At 39.4% G+C, this 21278-nt stretch overlaps 1 protein-coding gene across 6 annotated transcripts in view; it reads right to left on the bottom strand.

Moving 5' to 3' along the window:
• Positions 1–2350: 2350 nt before the first annotated feature.
• The window catches only part of SMAD2 (SMAD family member 2), an 82699-nt gene continuing 63771 nt past the window's right edge, over positions 2351–21278 (bottom strand). For 4 of the 6 annotated variants that reach the window (XM_047696459.1, XM_047696463.1, XM_047696458.1 and 1 more), the window contains 5 exons: positions 16666–16719; positions 15133–15345; positions 12149–12286; positions 11823–11967; positions 2351–7948 (listed from right to left, as the gene is read on the bottom strand). In XM_047696459.1, coding sequence (XP_047552415.1) covers positions 7825–7948; positions 11823–11967; positions 12149–12286; positions 15133–15345; positions 16666–16719 — 674 coding nt within the window. In that variant the 3' untranslated portion in view covers positions 2351–7824. The remainder of the gene's footprint in view (positions 7949–11822; positions 11968–12148; positions 12287–15132; positions 15346–16665; positions 16720–21278) is intronic. The other 2 variants (XM_047696460.1, XM_047696462.1) reach the window with 2 other exon arrangements.

Raw genomic sequence — 21278 nt, 5'->3', positions numbered from 1 at the left:
AAAATTAATGCTGTATTAGAAAAATCTCACCTCCCGGGGTTGGTGTTCTAGCTGGTAAGCACCTGAGGGGTCGGGGGTCAGCCACACTGAGGGCACAGCTCAGTCTGGATCAGGACACCCAATGCCTTCACCTGCCATTGGCTGATGCATTCGGTAGCCTCAACAGAACATTCGCTGAGAATAAACACTACATTCTGGCTTCCTGAGCAGGACAGTCTGGGGAATGTAGCAGAGGACAGAGCATCAAAGGCCAGATTTTCCCTCAAGCAAAAAGAAATCCACAATACCACAGTTTTCTCTTACTGCTTAAAAGGTAAACTTCAGATCAGCTTGAACCCCATCAAGACAGGATTTGTACTTCCATACACACACAGGTTCTGAAGAACTTTGCTATCTAGTTGTGTCTTCTCTGTTTCGTTAAACCCCTCCGGTTACCTTCCCTGGATTCCTAAGTGTTCGTCTCACCACCGTGCTGGGTCTTGCTGGTTACGAATCTCACATTCCACCCATAGTAATAAGGGACCGGAGGACACCTAAAGTATCCCAAATGTTGGCAGCCCGAAGACCGTGAATGTAACGGCAACGATTACAACGTTTAAGGGAGTGAGGGTCAGTCACAAGAACACCTAGGGTGACCCCCTCCTCCCAGTGTGGCCTCCTGGTTTGGAATGTTAAGTCCTGCAGCCAGGGAATGCCTCAGTCCCAAGCCCCCTGGGGGCCGTTGGGTCACCCTGAGCACACCACTCACTCTTCCCTTAGGATCACTAGGGAAAAGATAAGAATTTTCAAGAGCAGAAAGCTACCTATGAGGGCATCAGCTCAAAAAAATTTTTGAGGACACTTGCTAATGGCTAGCTCCTAGGAAGTCCACACATACCTTATTTAATGGTGTCGATTTTAATAGTCGTTAGTACCCTAAGCAAATTGGTGATCAGTGTATATAAAAGATCATTCTTGAAACCTGTTTTCAGTCAAGTCCTCTAAAGGTCCTTCTGGTTTTGTCCAGTTATACAGTATTTCACTGAATCTTTTTTGAGATTTTTCAGAGCTAAATGAATTTTTTTTTAAGATTTTATTTAATTGAGAGAGAATGAGAGAGAGTGTGAGCATGAGAGGGAGGAGGCTCAGAGGGAGCAGCAGACTCCCCACCAGGCAGGGAGCCCAATGAGGGGTTCGATCCTGGGACTCCAGGATCATGACCTGAGCCGAAGGCAGTTGCTTAACCAACTGGGCCACCCAGGTGCCCAATAATGCAGTTTTATATGTCTTTTCATCTTCTTTTTAGGTGAAAACACTCTCTGCCAAGTATTTCCCACATTCTTGCTTCATATATTGAAGAGATTGCCAACCGGAGATACTCCCCTCAGATTACAAAGGCCCTGAATCGTTACTTCTAACAGCATTCTGCCAGAAGGTCTGGCCTTGGGAAGAGATGGCAGAGTATTCTCAGATATGAACATTTTTATTTTGCCTACAACGCTGTGATCTAGTTCAGCACTGCTTTCATCTTACTCTGTAGTTCTGCTTGTTCTGCCCTCTTGTATAAAAACAAAAACGGTTAGTGTCACAGCTTCACTATCACTAATAAAAAGATACAAATGTTTATGCCTTAACGGTCAGGGTCAGAAAAGCAAAAATGAAGCCTGAGGTAAAGTTGGTCTAAAAAGGGACCAATTTGGGCTCTGCGTTTTGCCAAGAAATAGGATTTGGGGGAAAAAAAAAATCATACCCATGCAGGTTACCTACTTGCTACATGTGATTATTTCCCCCAATTTTCATCAATCTGTATGTTTATTAGTTACACGAACCAACAAATGACTACATTCTTAAAGCTGGTACATATATTCACCGGAAAAGCTCCCTACTCTTATTCACCAATGTATTTTTTTGTTTGAACAATCCAAGAATGTGAATAATGAGATTGACAAACATACTTCTCAAGGGACTTATGAAAAAAGGAAAATCTCTTTGGGAGAAGAGACTTTAGTAAGACTTCTATCCCTACAGACAGATGCTAAGAATCAACTTTCTGCTACGGCATTGTAAAGGGTAGAACTTAATATAGAACCAGAAATATGGCAAGTTATTTAGTGACTAACAGTGTAAAATAGCCAAAAGCTTTAAAGCCACAGAGAGAAAGAAGAAAAGTGGAGTGTGAGATAGAAAATACATAATGAAGTATTTTTAGAATTCTAAAACTTCACTTTCATCCTTTTATCAATATATTATGGATTTCATGGTTCAATAAATTATCATCCTTAATTAGAAATGGAAAGTAAATGCCTAACCCCTCACCCAAAAGAGCAAACTGAAAATTCCAGAGAAACTAAGAGCTTTTTTTTTTCCTCTCTCTCTCTTTTTTTGGAGGGTAGGAGAACATCACTTTCCAGGAACTGTTCCGAAGAGAAATCTAAAAGTCCTTTGTCTAGCATGCATGGATCCTTCTCACTGCCATCAGCAGCGGCATTCTTCTTCCAAGGGCCCTTATATTTCAACCAGTGGCTGAAATTTGGGGTCTATTATGGATCCCACAGCAGGAAACCAATCGATACTGAAGTTAACTTGGGCTAACACACTCTGGTCAGATCCTCTGTGAATCAGAGATGACCCAAAGAACTTTGGGAAATCCATTTCTGTTGAGCACAACCAAGAAAGTTAGGTCTGAACCACCTTCGGCTGCCCATAACTACATGAGAACTTGACTTGGTGGTGCTACTTCCCATGGTATCTTAAGCAGCTTTAACCAAGAGGAAAAGAATGGGGAGAGGCAATCTAACATTGAAAAAAAAAAAAAAAAATCCTAAACTAGTACCTTCCAGAGACCATTGGCTAGATAATGATTTAATGAATGGGTGTCTACTGCAGTTCTGATGTTCATGAGTTCCAGTTATGATTCTTAGTTATCAAGCTGTCTAAAAATGGCATTCTAACTGAACCACCAAATCACGACTCTGGCTGAATAAATAAATTACTCTGAAGATCTGAAAGGAAAATGTCTGTTAGCCAATTAGGGAACTTTTACTGAGATCTGAGATTTAAACAACAGATTCATTCAACGGTGTTAAAATGTGAGCAGATAAATGACCCCCACTGTTCAGGTATCTCGAGGAGTGTGTATATATACATAAATCCATACATACACGTTATATAATTTATTTCCTACTAAAAAGATTTAAGGCAGTTATGCTATATATAAAGTTACCTAAAATATCCAAGAAAAAACAGTTCCTACTCAAGAAATTACATGAACACATTAGACAAGTTCTTATCATAAAGGCTATTATGAAGCTGTCTACATCTAGCATAGCTGACATTTCCTGGTTGAGGCTCCAAACACAGGAATTCCACTCCAAGAGATGATTTGTCCTGCAGTCCCCACTCATAAAAGGTAGTCTGAACAGATAAAAAATGTTTGTGAGAACTTGAAGATATTAAAGGAACTCAACAGTAGGGTTCTGACTACCTCTAGAGACCATAAACCACCATCGTTACTCCTGATTGTACTCAATACAACAATCCAATATGCTCCGCGGTGGAAATGGGCTAGTATTACAGGAAAATCACTGGCTGCAACTGCTGGAAAAATTCCTAATTCTAAACATAACTTGAAATAGAATTCATGCTATTTGTTCGTCACAAAGACATTTAACTGGAGAGAAGTTCTGAGCCATTTGTAAGATGTGAAGTGACGGACCAAGTAGGAACAACATGAGCCTTCCCGGTGAAGAAATTAGGACCCTGGGTAGGAAAAGCACCATCCTTTTTGGTCTTCCGTAAAGTTCAATGGAGGGAAACATTCTGATGTCTGCAGATAAAACATGGTTGGCAAGGAAGAGGGCGACCAGCAAGACCACAGAGGTACATTCTGTTGGGGGCTGCGGGGGAGAATACAATTCAGTTGATGAGTATCAAGAATTTAGCAAAGCTCATGAAGCAAAGGAGCTGGGGGATAATTTGCCATGTCGCAACATCGATGAGTTAGATCAAAGTAAGAGAAAAGATCACGTGTTGCTTATGGCCACAGACTACTTAGTTATCTCAAGAGATACAGGGGAGATGGTGTGGAAGGGCACAGTCTGTGTAGTTCTAATAGGCAGCTACTAAAGTAACTGAACATAAAGACAGATTTTGAGTAAGGTGAACATCTTCTGTGTTACTTTATCATTCACCATCAACCAGACCAGTTGAGTACTGAGTTCTGAATAAATGCTCCAAGTGTTTAATTATTAAAAAACAACAAAAAAAAAGAAAGACAGAAAGATCTTAAAGGTATATTTGGACAGCTTTTGGAAGAGGTAGAGAAACCAACTGGGCATGTATAATCTTTTACTTGATTTCAATTAACAAGAGACCAGACTGATTGTTTTTCACCTTCAAAGTCTTAGTCTTGACTGAAACCGACCTAGAAGGCACAAATAAATTGAAATTAAAATAATTTTGACAAAGGAGAAAATTCGTTAAATTTAAAGGCAGATGAATCAAGCAAAACCGATATGGTTTAAGGTTAAGAAAAATGCTAGATATTAAATAATTTGCAACTATGTAATTAGAATACAGAATAAGAGTACTGAATAAGAATATTTAGCTTTCAAGAAAAATTAGGGAGATTTCCTTCTGGCAAAGTGGCAGGTCCTGAGAGAGGTGTAAACCCACAGCTTGAGGGCCAGGACTAAATCCTAGCCTCTTTTTATTACTCAGCACCTAGCACCATGGCTGGGTAAAGGGCAGACATCAATAAATGTTGACTGAATGAATGGCTGACATAATGTATAATTAGTGTAACTGGTGTAGTTTGAACCTCATTAGGAAGGTTCCCTGAAGTAGGAGAAAAGAACACAAGCAGACTTGTTTCCAAATGTGGGCCGAAGTCCACTCATGTGTTTTAATCCTAAACAGTGCTTACACAAACTTTTCAAAGTTTTTTTTTTTTTTTTAAAGCTGTAAAACTCTTTTTTAAAAAGAAATCTATATAGAACTCCATTACAGGATGGAAACAAAGCTGCCACTGGTTAAACCAAAGTCAATGGGGACGTCACCAGCCTCCAATTCCCTACGGTGGCTCTGGCTGGACTTGACTGCAAATCACCATCCATCTTAGGAATGTGATGGAAAACGCGTTCACTCAGTTCTCACGTGAGACCAAGAAAGTTATCAGCCCTGTGGAGGGGCAGTTCTAAATAATGTTGCTCATTTAAACAGAGACAAAATTCAACATTGAGAACTTATCATTCAGAAGAATGAAAACAACCCCAATAAAGGGGGGGAAAATTCAACAAGATTTAAGCCACAGCAGACAAAACAGAATTCAAGAAATAGCATCTTCTAAAAAGGCATGTAAGATACTGAACACGAGTGGAGTCAACGGCTCGATGGGTGTTGGGCGCTCAGTGTAACAGGCATCGCCAAAGAGCTGAGTCCCAGTTGAATATTCTAAGGAAGAGCCCCAACACAGCTGTAGATAGAATCACAGCTGGAATGCTGTCACTGGAACGGCTTCACGGAACACCTCCATCCAAGACTCATCGCCAGGCCCTTCTGCCTCTTTCAAACCTGTTCTCTGCTCCCAGAACTGTTCCCTGACATCACCACAAGCTCTCAAGGAAGCTAAAACCTTCCAAAGGTCAGAGGCTGCACTGGCTCTCTCCAGCCGGCCTGACAGTGGTCATACCTGGGACAAGGGAAGCCGTCTATCAAGTAAGGCCACTATATAAACTATTGTAAATTAAAGAACCCTTCTGGTCCCCAAGTTTGGATCTGTGAAGAGACTTCTGGGCAAGCATTAATAACTAATGATGTGCTGCCTTCACAATGAACCTTGGCATTTGATGCTTCTCCTTGCCAGGAATGCCAGTCTCCTGGGCTCTCCCCATGGCCTGCTCCCTTCTCATGACAAATGTCAGCTCAAGCATCACTTCCTGAGAAAAGCCTTCCCTGCTATGCTCTACCACAGTCCCCTGTTTACCTCCTTCGTAGACAAGTGAGCTAATTAAGGGTTAGAGTAACTGACATCTCAGCCATGGCCAGGACCGGATCTGACTTGTTCACTTTTACCCAAAGCAAAGAAAGTTCCCGGCACACATAACAGGTGAAGAGGAACTACTTGCTGAAAGAATAAAAAATTACTATACCAAGTCTGCATGAACACATACATGTATACACAAATACAGGAAAATGGGGGAATACCCAGTAGAAAACAATCAAATGCTGAGAGTATTGAAAATGATACCAGTAGAGACAGCTGAATATGGTTTCAAAGAACAAGTACCAAAAGTGTCTATCTCCAAAAATCTGAAAATTTACTAGCAGGGGGTCAGGAGTGGCAATTTCTCTCTTGTAAAGAGATGCAAACAAGAACTGTTTAAACTGCAGAGTCAACATTCCATCTAAGGATTATTTGCCACCGAATGGACTACCAACATAGTGCAGCTTCTGGAATCTCCTCTCGCCACACAGCCTAAAATGTCCTTGGTTGTAATATCAACCACACATTTAGGATTAGTTCAGAAGAGCCCAGACTGTAGGTAATTATAAGCTAAAAAACTCGCTAAACTGCTTCTCCCCAATGTTTAAAATTCTGAATTCATAATTATGTAAAATAACAGATTTTTATAAATTTAATACAACATACTTTAAAAAACAGATGGCCCTTATCTGCTGATCATACCTCAGCATCACTTTTGTAGGTATTTTGCGGAAGCAATTACATTTACAAAAGGTCCATTTCATAATACAACCTGGTAACGAACTCAAAAGAAACTCAGAGAGCACTAGGTCTGCTATTGAAATATTTTAAAAGAGCTTTTAAAAAAGAGTGTTTATATCTATAGACTGGCTTTAAAAAAAGGATAAATATACTGAAGTAATTGTAGCATATCCCTGAAAATGATTCTACTGCCATTTGTTCTGATGAGGTGTCAGGATAAATCAACAGACTGCTTGGTTACACGAGTCTATTACTATCTGTGGAAATCTGTTTTAAGACAAAGGGACTTAGCCGTATGAACTCGTACTGTGCCCGAGAACTAACTGGTGCTGGCAGTATTGGAGCCACCATTACTAGTGATGGATGTCTTGCTACATGGTTTTGGTATCAGGGCAAAAGTGGGAATGGAAGAGAGGTCTGGAAAGATTTTCTGCAGTTTCCGTATAGTGAGATTTAGCAGTAAATAACACAAAATGAATGTTTAAGACCCACTGAACACATTAAGGTCAAGGATTTCAAAAGTTAATCCACTTTTCTTCCCCCAAGGGTTTATTTTTGGTAAAAGGCAGAAAAATTAGTTTTTCTACAAGGGAAATCTGCTTCTAAATGATAATCTGAAAATCTTGATATATATTATATATTAAAAAAGACACACAAAAATAACGGAGAAGTGGGAATAACAGATTAGGTACTGTAACTTTATAAAGGCTTGCCTAATTCAAGAAGCAGCACACACACACCTAATTTATGCAAACTAAACGTGTATATGAACAGCACAGTACTGTGATGCTGGATCATGACACATTACCTGTACACAGAGCTACTACTGGTATTAACAAACCTGTGGGACACTCGGTTTTATGCCCAACGAGACATCAGTTAAGTCTTTAAAATCTTCTCTTTCTCCTATATGGGAGGGTATTTCTAGACACTAATTTCCCATCTAATATTCGAATACAGGAAACCGATTCCACAAGGTGCTTTAATGGGTGAGACCTCAAGTGCTGTTTTCTCTCTTGAATTTTTGGACAGTGACCAGTCCATGGGGACCACACACAAATACTATGACAGAAGAGTTGGTACATTGAGTCTTTTGATGGGACTTGAGTGGTGACGAAGCCTTATGACATGCTCGAGCAACGCACTGAAGGGGATCCCATCTGAGTTAATACTTTGTCCAACCACTGTAGAGGTCCATTCAGATGAAGCTCAATCCAGCAAGGAGTGCTCGTTACCGTCTGCCTTCTATTCAAAAGAATACAAGAAAAGAATTACGAAATTAAAAGAACAACATGGCGGTGTTTAGCGACATGCATTAAGAATTTAGATAAATTAAAAGGTTGTATATATGAAAACCTACATTCTTTTGAGCAAGTATTAAGTCAGGATAGCTAGAACTTTGAAAACTATTTAATCCTCAAAGTCTAACAAAATACTTCTAATGAGATATATATATATATATATATACTTCTTTGCTTCTAAAGAGATTAACAAAAACATTCTTTTCTCCTCAAATTAAAATTAGGAGGGTGACCTATTTACCATCCAAACTGAGACACCTTTAAGAGTGAAGAGTGTCACTAGTAATAATCAGGCCAGGACAAGAGATGCAAACCAGGACCGTCCCAAGCAAACCAAAGACACAGTCATCCTAACTTATTAATCAACCACAGAGCAGACAATACTCAAATACCAAGTAAAGTCTAAATAAATGGAACAGGGTTGAAATTTCAAGCATACCAAAACAAAACAGGATTCTGACCAAAGCTTCTCACAGAATGTTGAGAACTCTGAACGGAGTTCAGCTTTCCCTGACTAAGCCAATGAGCAACATCCCTGTGAGAAACATCGGGCAGGCTTTTAATAAGAAACACCTCTGGTATTTTGACATAATGGGACTGTGGGAACTACAAATTGTTCAATGACATCCTATCCCTTGCATGTACTGATCTGAGTTCTGTCTTATTTATTATATACAATAAGTTGTTGAGTCTGCTTGGTTCTTCAGAGTGACAGCCCTTCAAACACGACAAAGGCCATTATCAACTCTTCATCTCCAAGTGACACATGCTCAATAAAATTTAAAACTGTATTTCAGAGGATGTGGTTTCCTATAGCAGATGGTGTCAGTGCCCCACTATACTCTTCGAAGTTTCCAGTGTTCTCTAGCCAACTTCCAACGGCGTGTATTTGACTTTCTGTGCCTGAGAACGCCTCTGCTCCGGCCACGTGTGCAGCAGACTACAAGTGTTAGGAAATTCACCTCCCTGGGAGCAGCCCTCAACCAATGAGATGGAAACTGCCATTTAAATGCCAGTTTCCTTTCCTTCTGGGCAGGAGAATTCTCTATGTTCGTTACTGTTTCCCACATTTTCCTATGGGAATAGCTCTAATGACCACCCGATTTGGCATATGGTTTAATAATGGTTTTGGCTGCCTTCCCTCCCCTACCTCACTTCCCTACTTCCTCCTTCCTTACCAGTGCTTCCCCCATTTCCTGAATAAACTCCTTGCATTTGAATCTGTGCCTCAGGGTCTGAGACATACGCAGAGACATGCTGATATGCGATTGTTCCTAAAACATGACACAGAGAACATAATACCACAGTCTCAAATCTGACCCACACAAACTCACTATCTTATTTTGATTTAAAAGCATACTTTGGTTTATGCAGCTTAAAACTGCACTGGCACACTTCACAAGTTAACTCACATTATCCAGGAGGCAGAGGCAAGATTCCCTTTCTCCATCTTCCCCTCTGTTCTTCCTGTTGTTCCTCAGAGAAAGTTCCCTCTGCCTTCTAGCTCTCCCTCAGATCAGGCCTTCTGCGGGCTTTTGCCAAGATCTCTTTTAATTCTGATTCTCCCATTTGCTGAATTCTGCATACTTCTTAGTTTGTTTTCAATCAGATCATTTATTACTAATTAGCTGAACCTTCCGGGATAATTCTTGATCCAGGCCACTGAACGGGGGAGTAGGTTTCAGAAGGCTGTCACTCTTCTTATGTGGCCACAGAAATGCACCCAAGACATTATTTATTCCGTTTACTCCAATACCAATTCATTTAACTCAGATTATTTTTCTCACTTACATATAAATTCTTTGCACATCTGTATTTCCTATTTACTACGCTTTCTGATCATTATACTGGCAAACACGCTGGTCTTACAGAAAATGAAAAATAAAAATAGTTTTCGAAATCTAGCCATTGGCTCTACCTCCTCAGCTCCAGTGTCATTAAGGACAAAAGGTTCCTGGCAACCCACTAGAGTTCACAGATACAGAAGTACCTGACGTTTTTCAGATCTGTAAGTGTCAAAGGCAACTAGTTTATTAACTGAAGTAGATGTGTCTCTAACTCTATACCAATAAAAACATACTGTATATTACTGCTTCTCATAATCACAGGTTTTAAGTTCTCTCTGGGTTTAAGAATGGCAGAGTCCGGGGCGCCTGGGTGGCTCAGTGGGTTAAGCCGCTGCCTTCGGCTCAGGTCATGATCCCAGGTCCTGGGTTCGAGCCCCACATCGGGCTTTCTGCTCAGCAGGGAGCCTGCTTCCTCCTCTCTCTCTGCCTGCCTCTCTGCCTACTTGTGATTTCTCTCTGTCAAATAAATAAATAAAATCTTTAAAAAAAAAAAAAAAAAAAAAAAGAACGGCAGAGTCCACAGTGCACAAAGGGCAGCACCTCTCTCCGCCAATTACAACTGTCCTTAGTAGGAGAGCCGCAGACAGACATGGAATTCTCCCCACCCTCTGCAGTTCATGTTTAGTTGCACGAAATTTCTACTACCACATCCTGTAATATTCTCATCTCGTGAAGAAAAAGAAAGTGTGACCTAAACGCCTGGTTATCAGATGGTACCATTTGAATCTAATTTTTAGTATCAACTCAAGTCCAAGGCAAAAAGCCTTTAAAGGCATCACATCTCAAAAGGGAAATGATTAAATGAATTATTCTACTAATATAACTGGGACAAAATAATGACAAGTCTTCATTCTAGGATATAAATATGTAAAACAATATATATTTTTATAGAAGTACTCAACCAGAAGACCTCAAGTTTCACCGTCTCAAGAGGCATACAACTCCCAAAATTTGTTGAAGATAGAGAATCAAGTCCAAATGAGATGAAATTTATTTCAAAGGGCCCAAACTGCCAGAGAAAGAGAAATACTACAGCTATGCTGTATTAGTATCTTCAGAGGCAGGCACTCAGAGAGTAGCAGTATGAACCAGAGAAGGACTAAGTATTTTACTTACAGTTCTAACCTTAAAGATGCTAAGGAAGTCTTCCCTTTCTGATGTGGAATCCCATGCATTGTTTAGTTTGGCAAGAACCTAGTCTATCTTATCCCCTGATGACATTAGCTTCTGTATAACTCAATTATGTAATTGTTACTACTATCCTTGGAGAGGGTGTTAAGAGTCAAGGAGAGCTTTCTTCAAGTCCCAACTCTACCACTCACAAAGTGTCCTTGGGCAAATTATCAAATCTTTTCTAAGCCTACTTCCAAATAAGTATTAGTCTGAACCATTTAACATACCACACGGAAAACACCGCCCAGGGCCGGCCTGACACGGAACAAGTACGCCCTTCTAGCTACCTCTTAATCTTACATTCAGCTGGTCTCAACTCAGCCGTCCAGCCATACTCCTCTTGACCTTCTGTACTCCAGTCAAACCGAACTGCATGCTAGGGTCAAGACAGTAGTTTCCCAACCTCTCCTGCCTACCTCAAATGTCATGCCTCTTTCAGAACCTAAAGCGGGTGACCCCTCTACCAGAAGCCTTCCCAGAGCCCCAGTGAAAATGTTTCTCCTTGCGTGAATAGACAGACGCCTTCAAATACACTCCTTTAATGGCATCTGCCACCCTGCATCACACTTCTGCCAGCATCCAACCAGGTTTTCAATCTGTCTTCCGTTAATGCCAGCACAGGCATTTGGAGAACTTGTGAAGGCCCAGACCTCCAAAGCCCTTTTGTTACTTGGCATGTGCTCTGCTGACTGCATAACCTTAAGGAAAATCGATACATGGGAACTCTAGGAGATGCAAAGAACGGAAGAAAGAAGAATTACATTGTGGAAATTTAAGAGCTGAATATGTATTTCATACCGGTATTCCGCTCCCCACCCTTTCACAAAACTCATTCTTATGGTGCACATTCTAGTTAGCTGATACACGGCTTCAAAACCCTGATTAACGGACTGAGCCAGAAGAGCAGCAAATTCCTGGTTGTTGAAGATCTTCAGATTACAGCCTATGATTGAAAAAAGTAAAAACCATGTAAAACGAGTATCATTGTAAGACAATAATTTCAAAAGGGCTACAGATCTTAAAAAACGAGCATGCAAATTCTTCCCCGAGTCCTAAAATTAACAGTAACTGTGGCAGCTCAGCAAGTCGATGGGACAAGCTGACTGACACTGGTGCAGCCATACCTGGTGGGATCTTACACACGGTTGCAGGGTGCCAGCCGTATCTCTGATTACAGTTGGGGCTCTGCACAAAGATTGCACTATCGCTTAGGCACTCGGCAAAAACCTCTCCACCGATGTAATATAAGCGCACTCCTCTTCCTAAAACAAAATACATATGGGATTAGTTTTATAACATTTCCTGTTTTCAGCATAACTTTGGAGGAGTCTCTTCTTGGACGAGTATTAAAATGATGGAAGCTATTTTGATAACCCCTTCCACAGCGATGCTTTTCTGAAGCCTAACTTTGAAACATACCACTCTGTATTTTTCCAAGTATTTTTTTTAACATTATCTTACTGACTTCAAAAAATAAGACAATGCTTATCAAAAGTATTGAGGCAATGTAGAAAAGTACATGGCTAGTATAATAAAGAATTTCATACAAATTACATATTATTTTAAAATAAGTAAAAGAGTGCTTGCTTCGGCAGCACATATACTAAAGTAAAAGAAATTGAGGTAAGTTTAAAGGAACTAACGCTTTGGATAAATAAGCCTTCACTAGGGGCGCCTGGGTGGCTCAGTGGGTTAAGCCGCTGCCTTCGGCTCAGGTCATGATCTCAGGGTCCTGGGATCGAGCCCCGCATCGGGCTCTCTGCTCAGCAGGAAGCCTGCTTCCTCCTCTCTCTGCCTGCCTCTCTGCCTGCTTCTGATCTCTCTCTGTGTCAAATAAATAAATAAAATCTTTAAAAAAAAAAAAATAAGCCTTCACTATAATAAATAGTCTTTCCTTAACAACCACACTAAAGTTAAGAAAAAAGAAAAAAAAAATCAAGACATTAGAGTCATTTGCCCTTTTTAAAATTACATATGAAGCTAACAACCAAATCCCTAGACAGATAAGCAGAATTAGGGAAGGAAAAAATATGCTGGGAGATTTTAACAAGCCAACTGTGAAAGGCAGCAATCCAGACAGTACCGAAGGTTCTCACCCCTGGTGTGTATGTATCTCTATTATTCAGTCAGGCATGAATCCAGGTGCTGCTGTTAAGGAGTTTTTCAAATGTAATTAAGATCTCCAATCAGCTGACCTCAAGGAAAGGAGATTCTCTTTTGGTGGGCCTGACTTAATCAGGTGATATCCCTTAGAAAGGACTGGGCTGTCCCTGGTGATAGTGGGTTCAAAATGTGAGAGAGGGTTCAATAGCAGAGATTCTCTGTGCCTCATTGTGAAGACAGAGGGTCCACGGGGAAGGAATGCTGGTGGCCTCTAGCTGCTGAAAGCAGCTCCGAGGTGACCATCTGTAGGAAAAGAGGACCTCGCGGATACAACTTCAGGAATGTGGACTCTGCAACAATCATGTGAGCTCAGAAAGGGACCTCAAGCTCCAGACGAGAACACGGCCCAGTCAACACCACAGTCTCCCATTCTGAGACTCGGTGGATACTCCTAACCCTTGCCTGGACTCCTGACCTGCAGCAACTGTGACCTCACAAATGTGTGTAGTTTCAGGCTGGTTAGGTGTGTGGTAACGTGTTCCGTGACACAAGAAAACTAACAAAACCACCTACAGGCCAGCTTTAAGACACCCTGCTTTCACAACCAGAGAATGTGGTAAAACCACCAAACGTGTACCTGACCATCAGGAAAAGATTAAATCCCAAAAGGAGAGATTTCCCAGGCTACAGTCTCTGATCAAAACCACCCGATAAGTTAGAAATCCAAAGTAAAAAGACAATCCAAGAATTAGAGCAATCTAAGACTGTGGAGAGAAGTATGTATAGTAGAGAAAACCTTCTGTTATCTGTATGCAGAACCCTAATTAAAACACAGGCAGAAACAGAACTGCTTTAGTTAAGGGCCGGGTATTTGGAAGCCCTCGTTATCCCCAAGACATCTACAATTATACAAAATTTACACACCAAGCAAGACCTCAGAAATTCCACACAGAGCCAAGTCACAGCACAGTGCAGAATCACGCCTGTTCAGTGACCAGCATTTCTCACAAGAAGTGATGGTTAATTCATCAGAAACAGAAGCAAACCATTGTTAAAAGAAGTTCCTTTAAGGTAATGAGAACTATGTTCAGTTATATTCGTGGCACTCCACCTTTTTTTTTTCCTTACCTCACTGCCAAAAAAATACTGGACACCCCAAAGAGTCACTATTAATGTGGACTGCCACCTATGGAAACTTACGACGTTCGATATTAAAACGGAGATTCAAAAAAGTGTACTAGTTCATTTAGAAATCTAAATAATAAAGCCATTACGTATTCACATAAATAACATCGTTATGAAAAATAACAATTTCCCCACCCCCCCAAAATTAGTGAGAATAGCAATGCTTCACGTTTTTGTAACTCCCTCTACTGACTGGCTTCACGGAAGAAAGTTGGATTCTCGTCAGATCCTACATGTAGTCGCCTGCAAAATCATATGCCTTGTAGTTTCTGGAATATTTCACTGTACATTCACGAGTGAACGAGAGTAAAAAAGGAAAACAGGATCTTAGTACCATTATGAAAAGAGTTTTGACCTCATAAACATGCTAAAAGGATATCGGGACTACTACATTTTGAGATCCTCTGAATTATATTTTGAACTAGGTATTAAAGAACAGTTTTTGTTGAAAATCTCTTCCTTCAGGTTAAGGGTGAGCAGATTTCATTACTTAATATATGAACCCCTGAAAGGGGGAATCCTCGGAGACATCAACAAACTGAAAAAAGTCATGATTTGTTAAAATTAAAATTCTGAAATCTGAACGTGACAATCTTAGGACTAGCAGAGACTCTGCAACGTAATTTTAATGCCTATTTACTGATGGACTGCCCAGTATCAAGGGTGCCCAACAGAGGAGAAGCCGAAGTCAAGGGCATGCGGGTCGGACACGGCCAGACAAGCCAAGCGGCTGCACACGAGCTCCGGACACAATAAGCCACGCGGCGGCCCCACTGTGAGTACATGGTGGCGGATCCTCACACAAGGGAAAAACACGTACCTATATGTCTTCTTGTCATTTCTACAGTCGCGTTTCGGTTGACGTTGGAGAGCAACCCTAGGCAGAACCTCTCTGAATTGGATGGATCTGTGAAACCGTCGACAGTGAGTGAGGGCTGTGATGCGTGGAAGGTCTCACCAACCCTCTGGTTTAATTCATAATAGGCTATTGAACACCAAAATGCAGGTTCTGAGTAAGTAACTGGCTGCAAATCTGGGGAAAAAAACCAAACCCATAAAAGCAAGAAATGTTGTGTGAACAGTTCAAGCCAAGAAGAGATCGAGTATCAGCAGCTATCTGCACATGCCCTAGGCCGGCTTCCACTGGCTACCGCTCAGGAAGCTGACTTAACATCTACAACACAAATTCCAGTTTCCATTAGATCATACCAGATTTTCAGTGTCTCAAATTTCCCCCATCTCCTGAAGCCATCTAATCTTCAAACATCTTTCTCAGACTTTATGGTGGGTCATGTTCTGCCGGTAGTTTTATTCAAGTTCATGTTTGAATATAAAATCATCGCAGGCAAAGTAAATCAACTTGTATAATAAAACTAATTTTGGGGTAGGATAAAGTGGAATAAAGCTGGAGCAAGGATGGAGTCAAAAGCCACAAGAAGAAAAAAATCTATCATAATAACAGGATACAAAATACGACATATTTCTGACATTGTCTATTTTAACAGGAGATCCTCCACGAGTTACCCTAGTTACAAAAAGAGAAAACCCACGCATACACAAGAAACAGAAAGTAATAAAACACAAAAAGCATGCAAGTAAAAACAGAATATGGACTCAAAAGAATTTACATATTTTATGGGAAAACTAGGAACCCATGGATTTAACTTCTATAATTTTAATTAAAAGACATAAGGAGGGGCGCCTGGGTGGCTCAGTCGGTTAAGTATCTGCCTTCTCAGAGGGAAGTCTGCTACTCCCTCTGCCCCTCCCGGTGCTTGTGTATGCGCTCTCTCTCAAATAAATAAAATCTTTAAAAGAAGACACAAGGAATATCATAAAAAAAAAAAAGAAAAATTTTGTAGACTGAATTCCTAATGTGTAGAAACTGAAGAGACATTGTGAAATACCGAGGTAAACTGAAGGCCAAGATTTAACTATACAACGCATGCACACACACCCTCCGTACCCCGTAGACATAGGTTCATGCGTATACATACATACATACATATATATGGATATGCACCTCATATTAATAACTGCTATCACAAAATATATCTGAAAATAAACATACCCATTTAAATCTAGCCATAATAGGTCATTAAACTTTCCATAAAGAATATAATTTCCATCAACAGACTTATTAGGTTTTTATGCTCATATGTGCCAGTAGAAAAGTTTTAGTCGTATTAAGGCAAATTATCATTTTTAAAAAGCATGAATTGAAATAATCATTTCATTATTCGTTGGGATCCATTTCTCAAATACATGAAAAATAATTATCAGAGAAGACATACAATTTACTGACATAGTGTAAAACAGTGTTGGGGGCAGGGGGATAGTGTCTGCAACTTACCCAAACTATGATTAACGGGGGAAAGAGTAGTAGGAGATAGTTCTGCTGGAGATCCTGAAACAAAAGGATTCAATCTTATAATAGATATGCAAGTATTTCTAGAATTTTTGACCAAATAATAAATAAATAAATAAATAAATAAAATTAGGATGCATCTGGTTGTAATTAATGATCATAGATAATACAGATAAGTTTACCCCCCTAAGAATTCAAAATACACAAGTGCTATATGGGAATTTAATTTTGAAGGCTTCAGTATATAAAAGGTACAAAAGAATATAAACAGCCCTGGCTTCTAGCCACCCAGTTCTCCTTCCCAAAGGCACCCATGTTGCCAGTTCTTGGTGTACTCTTCCAGAAATACTCTGTGAACCTCACAAGCAAATATATTGTTCTGTACTCCCCACCTTGCTTTTTATATACAAATGGTAACAGTTCTGAACTTTGCTTTTATACTACTTACGACTGAGGAATGCTGATGTGTCCTTATTACTCTCTCCCTCTCTCTACTAGCCACATAAGCTTATATTATGCTATATAATGATCCTATATTGGTAGATACTCAGACTATTTGCAATCTTCTGCTTTATGAACCAAGACTGCAATGAGTAATCTTGCACATTTTGCATACTTTCAATCATATCGTTCTCTCAGAGAAACCGCCAGGTCCAAGAGCTATACAAGCATGATTTTGGTAGATTTCGCCCAAACTGTCGTCTATAGGGGTTGTACCAGTTTACAGTCCCAGTAGCAAGTGGTGTTATAAGGATGAATGGTGTTAGCTCATGTGTTAGCATTGATCACCGAAAACATGATTTCACAAGTATAGCTTTGATCTGTATTTCGCTTATAAATGACATGGAGCAAGCAGTTTTATACTTCTTTGTACTGTACTGCCTTTGTGTGAACAGTTTCTTCTTGTGCTCACATTTCTATAATGATGGGGATCACGCCTTTCACTGATTTCTAATAGGTTATTTATGTACTGGGATATTAGTCCTTTTATGTTATGGGTTGTAAATATTTGGTCATCTGTCTTATGACTCTTCATAATTTTGATTAAACAAAGTTAAAAAAACCTTTCCTGTGTTTTATCAAAACAGTCATGACAGCTAGATATTCTTGATTTACTCTTAACTTTAAGGAAATACTTATAGTATCTCACCATTAAGTAGGACACGGATTTGGAGATGAGAGATAAAATTTCTTATTTAGCATTTTTGCATCAATAATCTCACCCAGGGGTACCTGGGTGGCTCAGTGGGTTAAGCATCTGCTTTTGGCTGAGGGGATGATCTCAGGGACTTGGGAACGAGACCTGGATTGGATTCCCTGCTCAGGAGAGAGTCTGCTTCTCCCTCTGCCCCTCTCCCTGCTCACGCTCTCTCAAATAAATAAACAAAATCCTAAAAAAAAAAAAAGGATCTCAAACAATACTGGTCTACAGATTCACCCTCTAAGTGCAATGTTACATTGCCTGAGGAAGACAATCTAGAAGCTTTATGTCTTTTTTATGTTCTATGATAGCTTAAATGGCACTGTAATAAAGCATTTTTTAATAGTTTGGTGGAATTCCTGTGCAAAATTGTTTGCAGTTAATAATTTCCTAGGGTTTACCCTAGGACATTTCTCTATTTCTTCTATGAAAGTTCATTGTTAAGATAGCTCTATTTTCTGTAGTCAGTTTTAGTAAATTATATTCTTAGAAAATTATCCATTTCTTCCAGTTTTAGGTAAACAGGTTAAACCTAATCAAGAAAATAAGGGGAGGGGGCAGAAATACATAAAATAAGAAGCACCACAAACGCAGACAGAAAAAAATGCAATTATTTAGAGACTACTTCAGCCAATTCCATGTAATTAAATTTTAAGACACATATGTTGTGAATGTTGTTAATTAATGTAATTACAGAATACATTTTGTTTTCTAATCTTTTTTCCTATACATTTTTCAGAAAGTTATATAAAAAAGCATGACCTACAGCTTCCACACCTCAAATATCATAGCAAGCTGTAGGCTAAGACAGGTTGGACCCCTGAGCCCCCCACTGTGACAACCACAACATAAAACAGCTGGTGACACCCCCAGATAAACAGATGAATCAAAACTAGAGAACAGGTGATAATTAGAACAAACATCCATAAGAAAATTAAGCTCTTTTTTTGTTCCTCAGTTTGAAAAATCTGTTGGCAATCCCAACGGGTCCTACTAAGAAAGGTCAAAATATATTTAGAACAATGAACTAAAACTCACCATTTCCTGAAGCAGATATAAAATAAACAAAGCTACCACGAGAAATGGAGGAAACTGCCCAAGTATTGATTCCTCTACTAAATGCTTATCACTTATCAAAGTGACCAGTTAGAATTACAGATTTAGAAGAATGGTTCATTATAATCATACATAAAGTTTTAAGAAGTTGAACAATCTATTAGAAATTTTGTAAAGAGGCAAATTAATTGATAAATTAACCTATTAGTTACTCATATATTCATGCTGCTACTAAAGTCTGCAACTTCCAGTTATAAGAAGTATATTGGGCAGTGGTTACTAGTAGTCCTGGTGGCTAAAACATTCAGAAGAACCCTTGTATATATTTGTATACAAGTTTGCAGAGAGTTCTAGGATAAGTTTTTCAACAAGGAAACTTTAGATCAAAAGATATGTGTATTAAGTTTTTCTAAGTGCCAAAGTACCTCCCCAAAATGCTTAGTCCCAACCCACAATTTATGAGCTAGAGTTTCTTCACCCTGTGTCACTACCTTTTGATATTTGCCTATTTGACTGACAGGGTGAAAGAGATTACATTTTTTAAATTTTTTGTTGTTGTTGTAAATAGTACATTCATATACTTTTTGTCCATTTTTCTTTGACTTATTTTCTTTTACTTCTTAACCTATAAGTGGTCTTCAATTTTGGAATCTATTAGACTGGTCATTCATTTGCAAACATTTCCCCAAGTTTTTTGTTTCTTTTGATACAGCTTTCAAGGTGACATTAATTTTTTAAATCAGACATTACTTTTTAGAGCAGTTTTTAGGTTCACAGCAAAATGAGCAAAAAGTACCAAGAGCTCCCAGACAGCCACGTACACATACATGTACAATCTCCCTTGCAATGAGTAGCTAGCACTGCAAGGGTTCATTTGTTGCTGTCAAGGAACTCACACTGACACGTCATTATCACCCTAAGCCCATAGTTAACGTGACGGCTCATTCTTGGTATTGTACATTCTATGGGCTTTGACAAACACACAATAATATATATTCACCATGTAGTATCTTACAAAATAGTTTCACTACCCTAAAAATCCCCTGTGCTCTCTCTATCCATCTCTTCCTCCTCTCTGACCCCTGGATAGCACAGATCTTTTTACCGTGTCTAGAGTTTCCCCTTTTCCAGCACGTCATATAGTTGGAATCATAAAGTATGCAGCCTTTAGAAACTGGCTTCTTTCACTTGCAATATGCATTTAAGTTTCCTCCATGTCTCTTCATGACTTGGTAGCTCATTCCTTTTCAGTGCTGAATAATATTCCATTCTCTGTAAGTACCACTGTTTACTTATCTACTCGCCTACTGAGTGCTTCCAAGTTTTGCCAATTATGAATAAAGCTGCTGTACATGTCCATATGCACGATTCTGTGTGTCCATACATTTTCAGCTCTTTTGGGGAAACACTATGGGGCAAGATTGCTGGCTCATACGGTAAGAGTATGTTTAGTTTTGTAAGAAGCTGCCAGTGAGTCTTCCAGAGGAGCTGTACCATTCTGCATCCCCACCAGCAAGGAATGTGAGGTCCTGTTGCTCCACTTCCTCACAAACATTTGGGCATTGCCAGTGTTTGGATTCTCGCCATTCTAATAGGTGTGTGGTAGTTAACATTTTATGTATTCAAATTTGCCAATATTTTCTCTGATGGTTTTACACTTTACATATTTCTCACTTAAGATTATTTTAAGAATTCCTCATTGTCATGTACTGAAAATTATAGTTTCATTTTTTACTTTTAAGTGTTTGCTCCAAATGGAATTCATTTTAGTTTGAGATGAATTACATGTTTAGTATTTAATATTTTTTTGAAGAATAGTAAAATTAATTTGAATTTCTTGAGTAAAATTAATGGCTAAAAATGTATTAATAAGTTTGAGTAAATTACCCAACCATAAATTAATAGCACACAAGTGCAACAATAAAAAGAGTAATTCTTTCAAAAGGACTTACAGGTCTTAAATTCATTCCTTTGTTTTCGTATCACAGAGAAAATCCTGAAAAACTGAAATTATCCACTATTTCATTTTTAGACCAAAAAGGCTTAAAAAGCAAGATTTTAAAAATCTAATTTACTGAGTACAGACCAATCACTTTCACAGACCCTTCAGAAAACTGGGAATCATGCTGGGGTACTCCACCAACCTTTGCCCTACCTAATCACCAAGCAATGCATCTCAAAAGAATGCATTTCTCCCTACATCCAGAAACCAGCCAGAGGATGTCTACTGCGATAGTCAGGAATAGGGCATCCAGAATCTCACATCCTAGGTGCAGACTTCTGTCACTTTTTAGCTCTTTTCCTATGATGTCCACTGCAGTGTTGTATTTTTATTTTTAGT

The sequence above is a fragment of the Lutra lutra genome, chromosome 12, assembly GCF_902655055.1.
Source record: "Lutra lutra chromosome 12, mLutLut1.2, whole genome shotgun sequence".
In the NCBI taxonomy this organism is placed as follows: domain Eukaryota; kingdom Metazoa; phylum Chordata; class Mammalia; order Carnivora; family Mustelidae; genus Lutra; species Lutra lutra.
The sequence above is the reverse complement of the archived record's forward strand: the minus strand, read 5'-3'. Positions and strand labels throughout refer to the sequence as shown.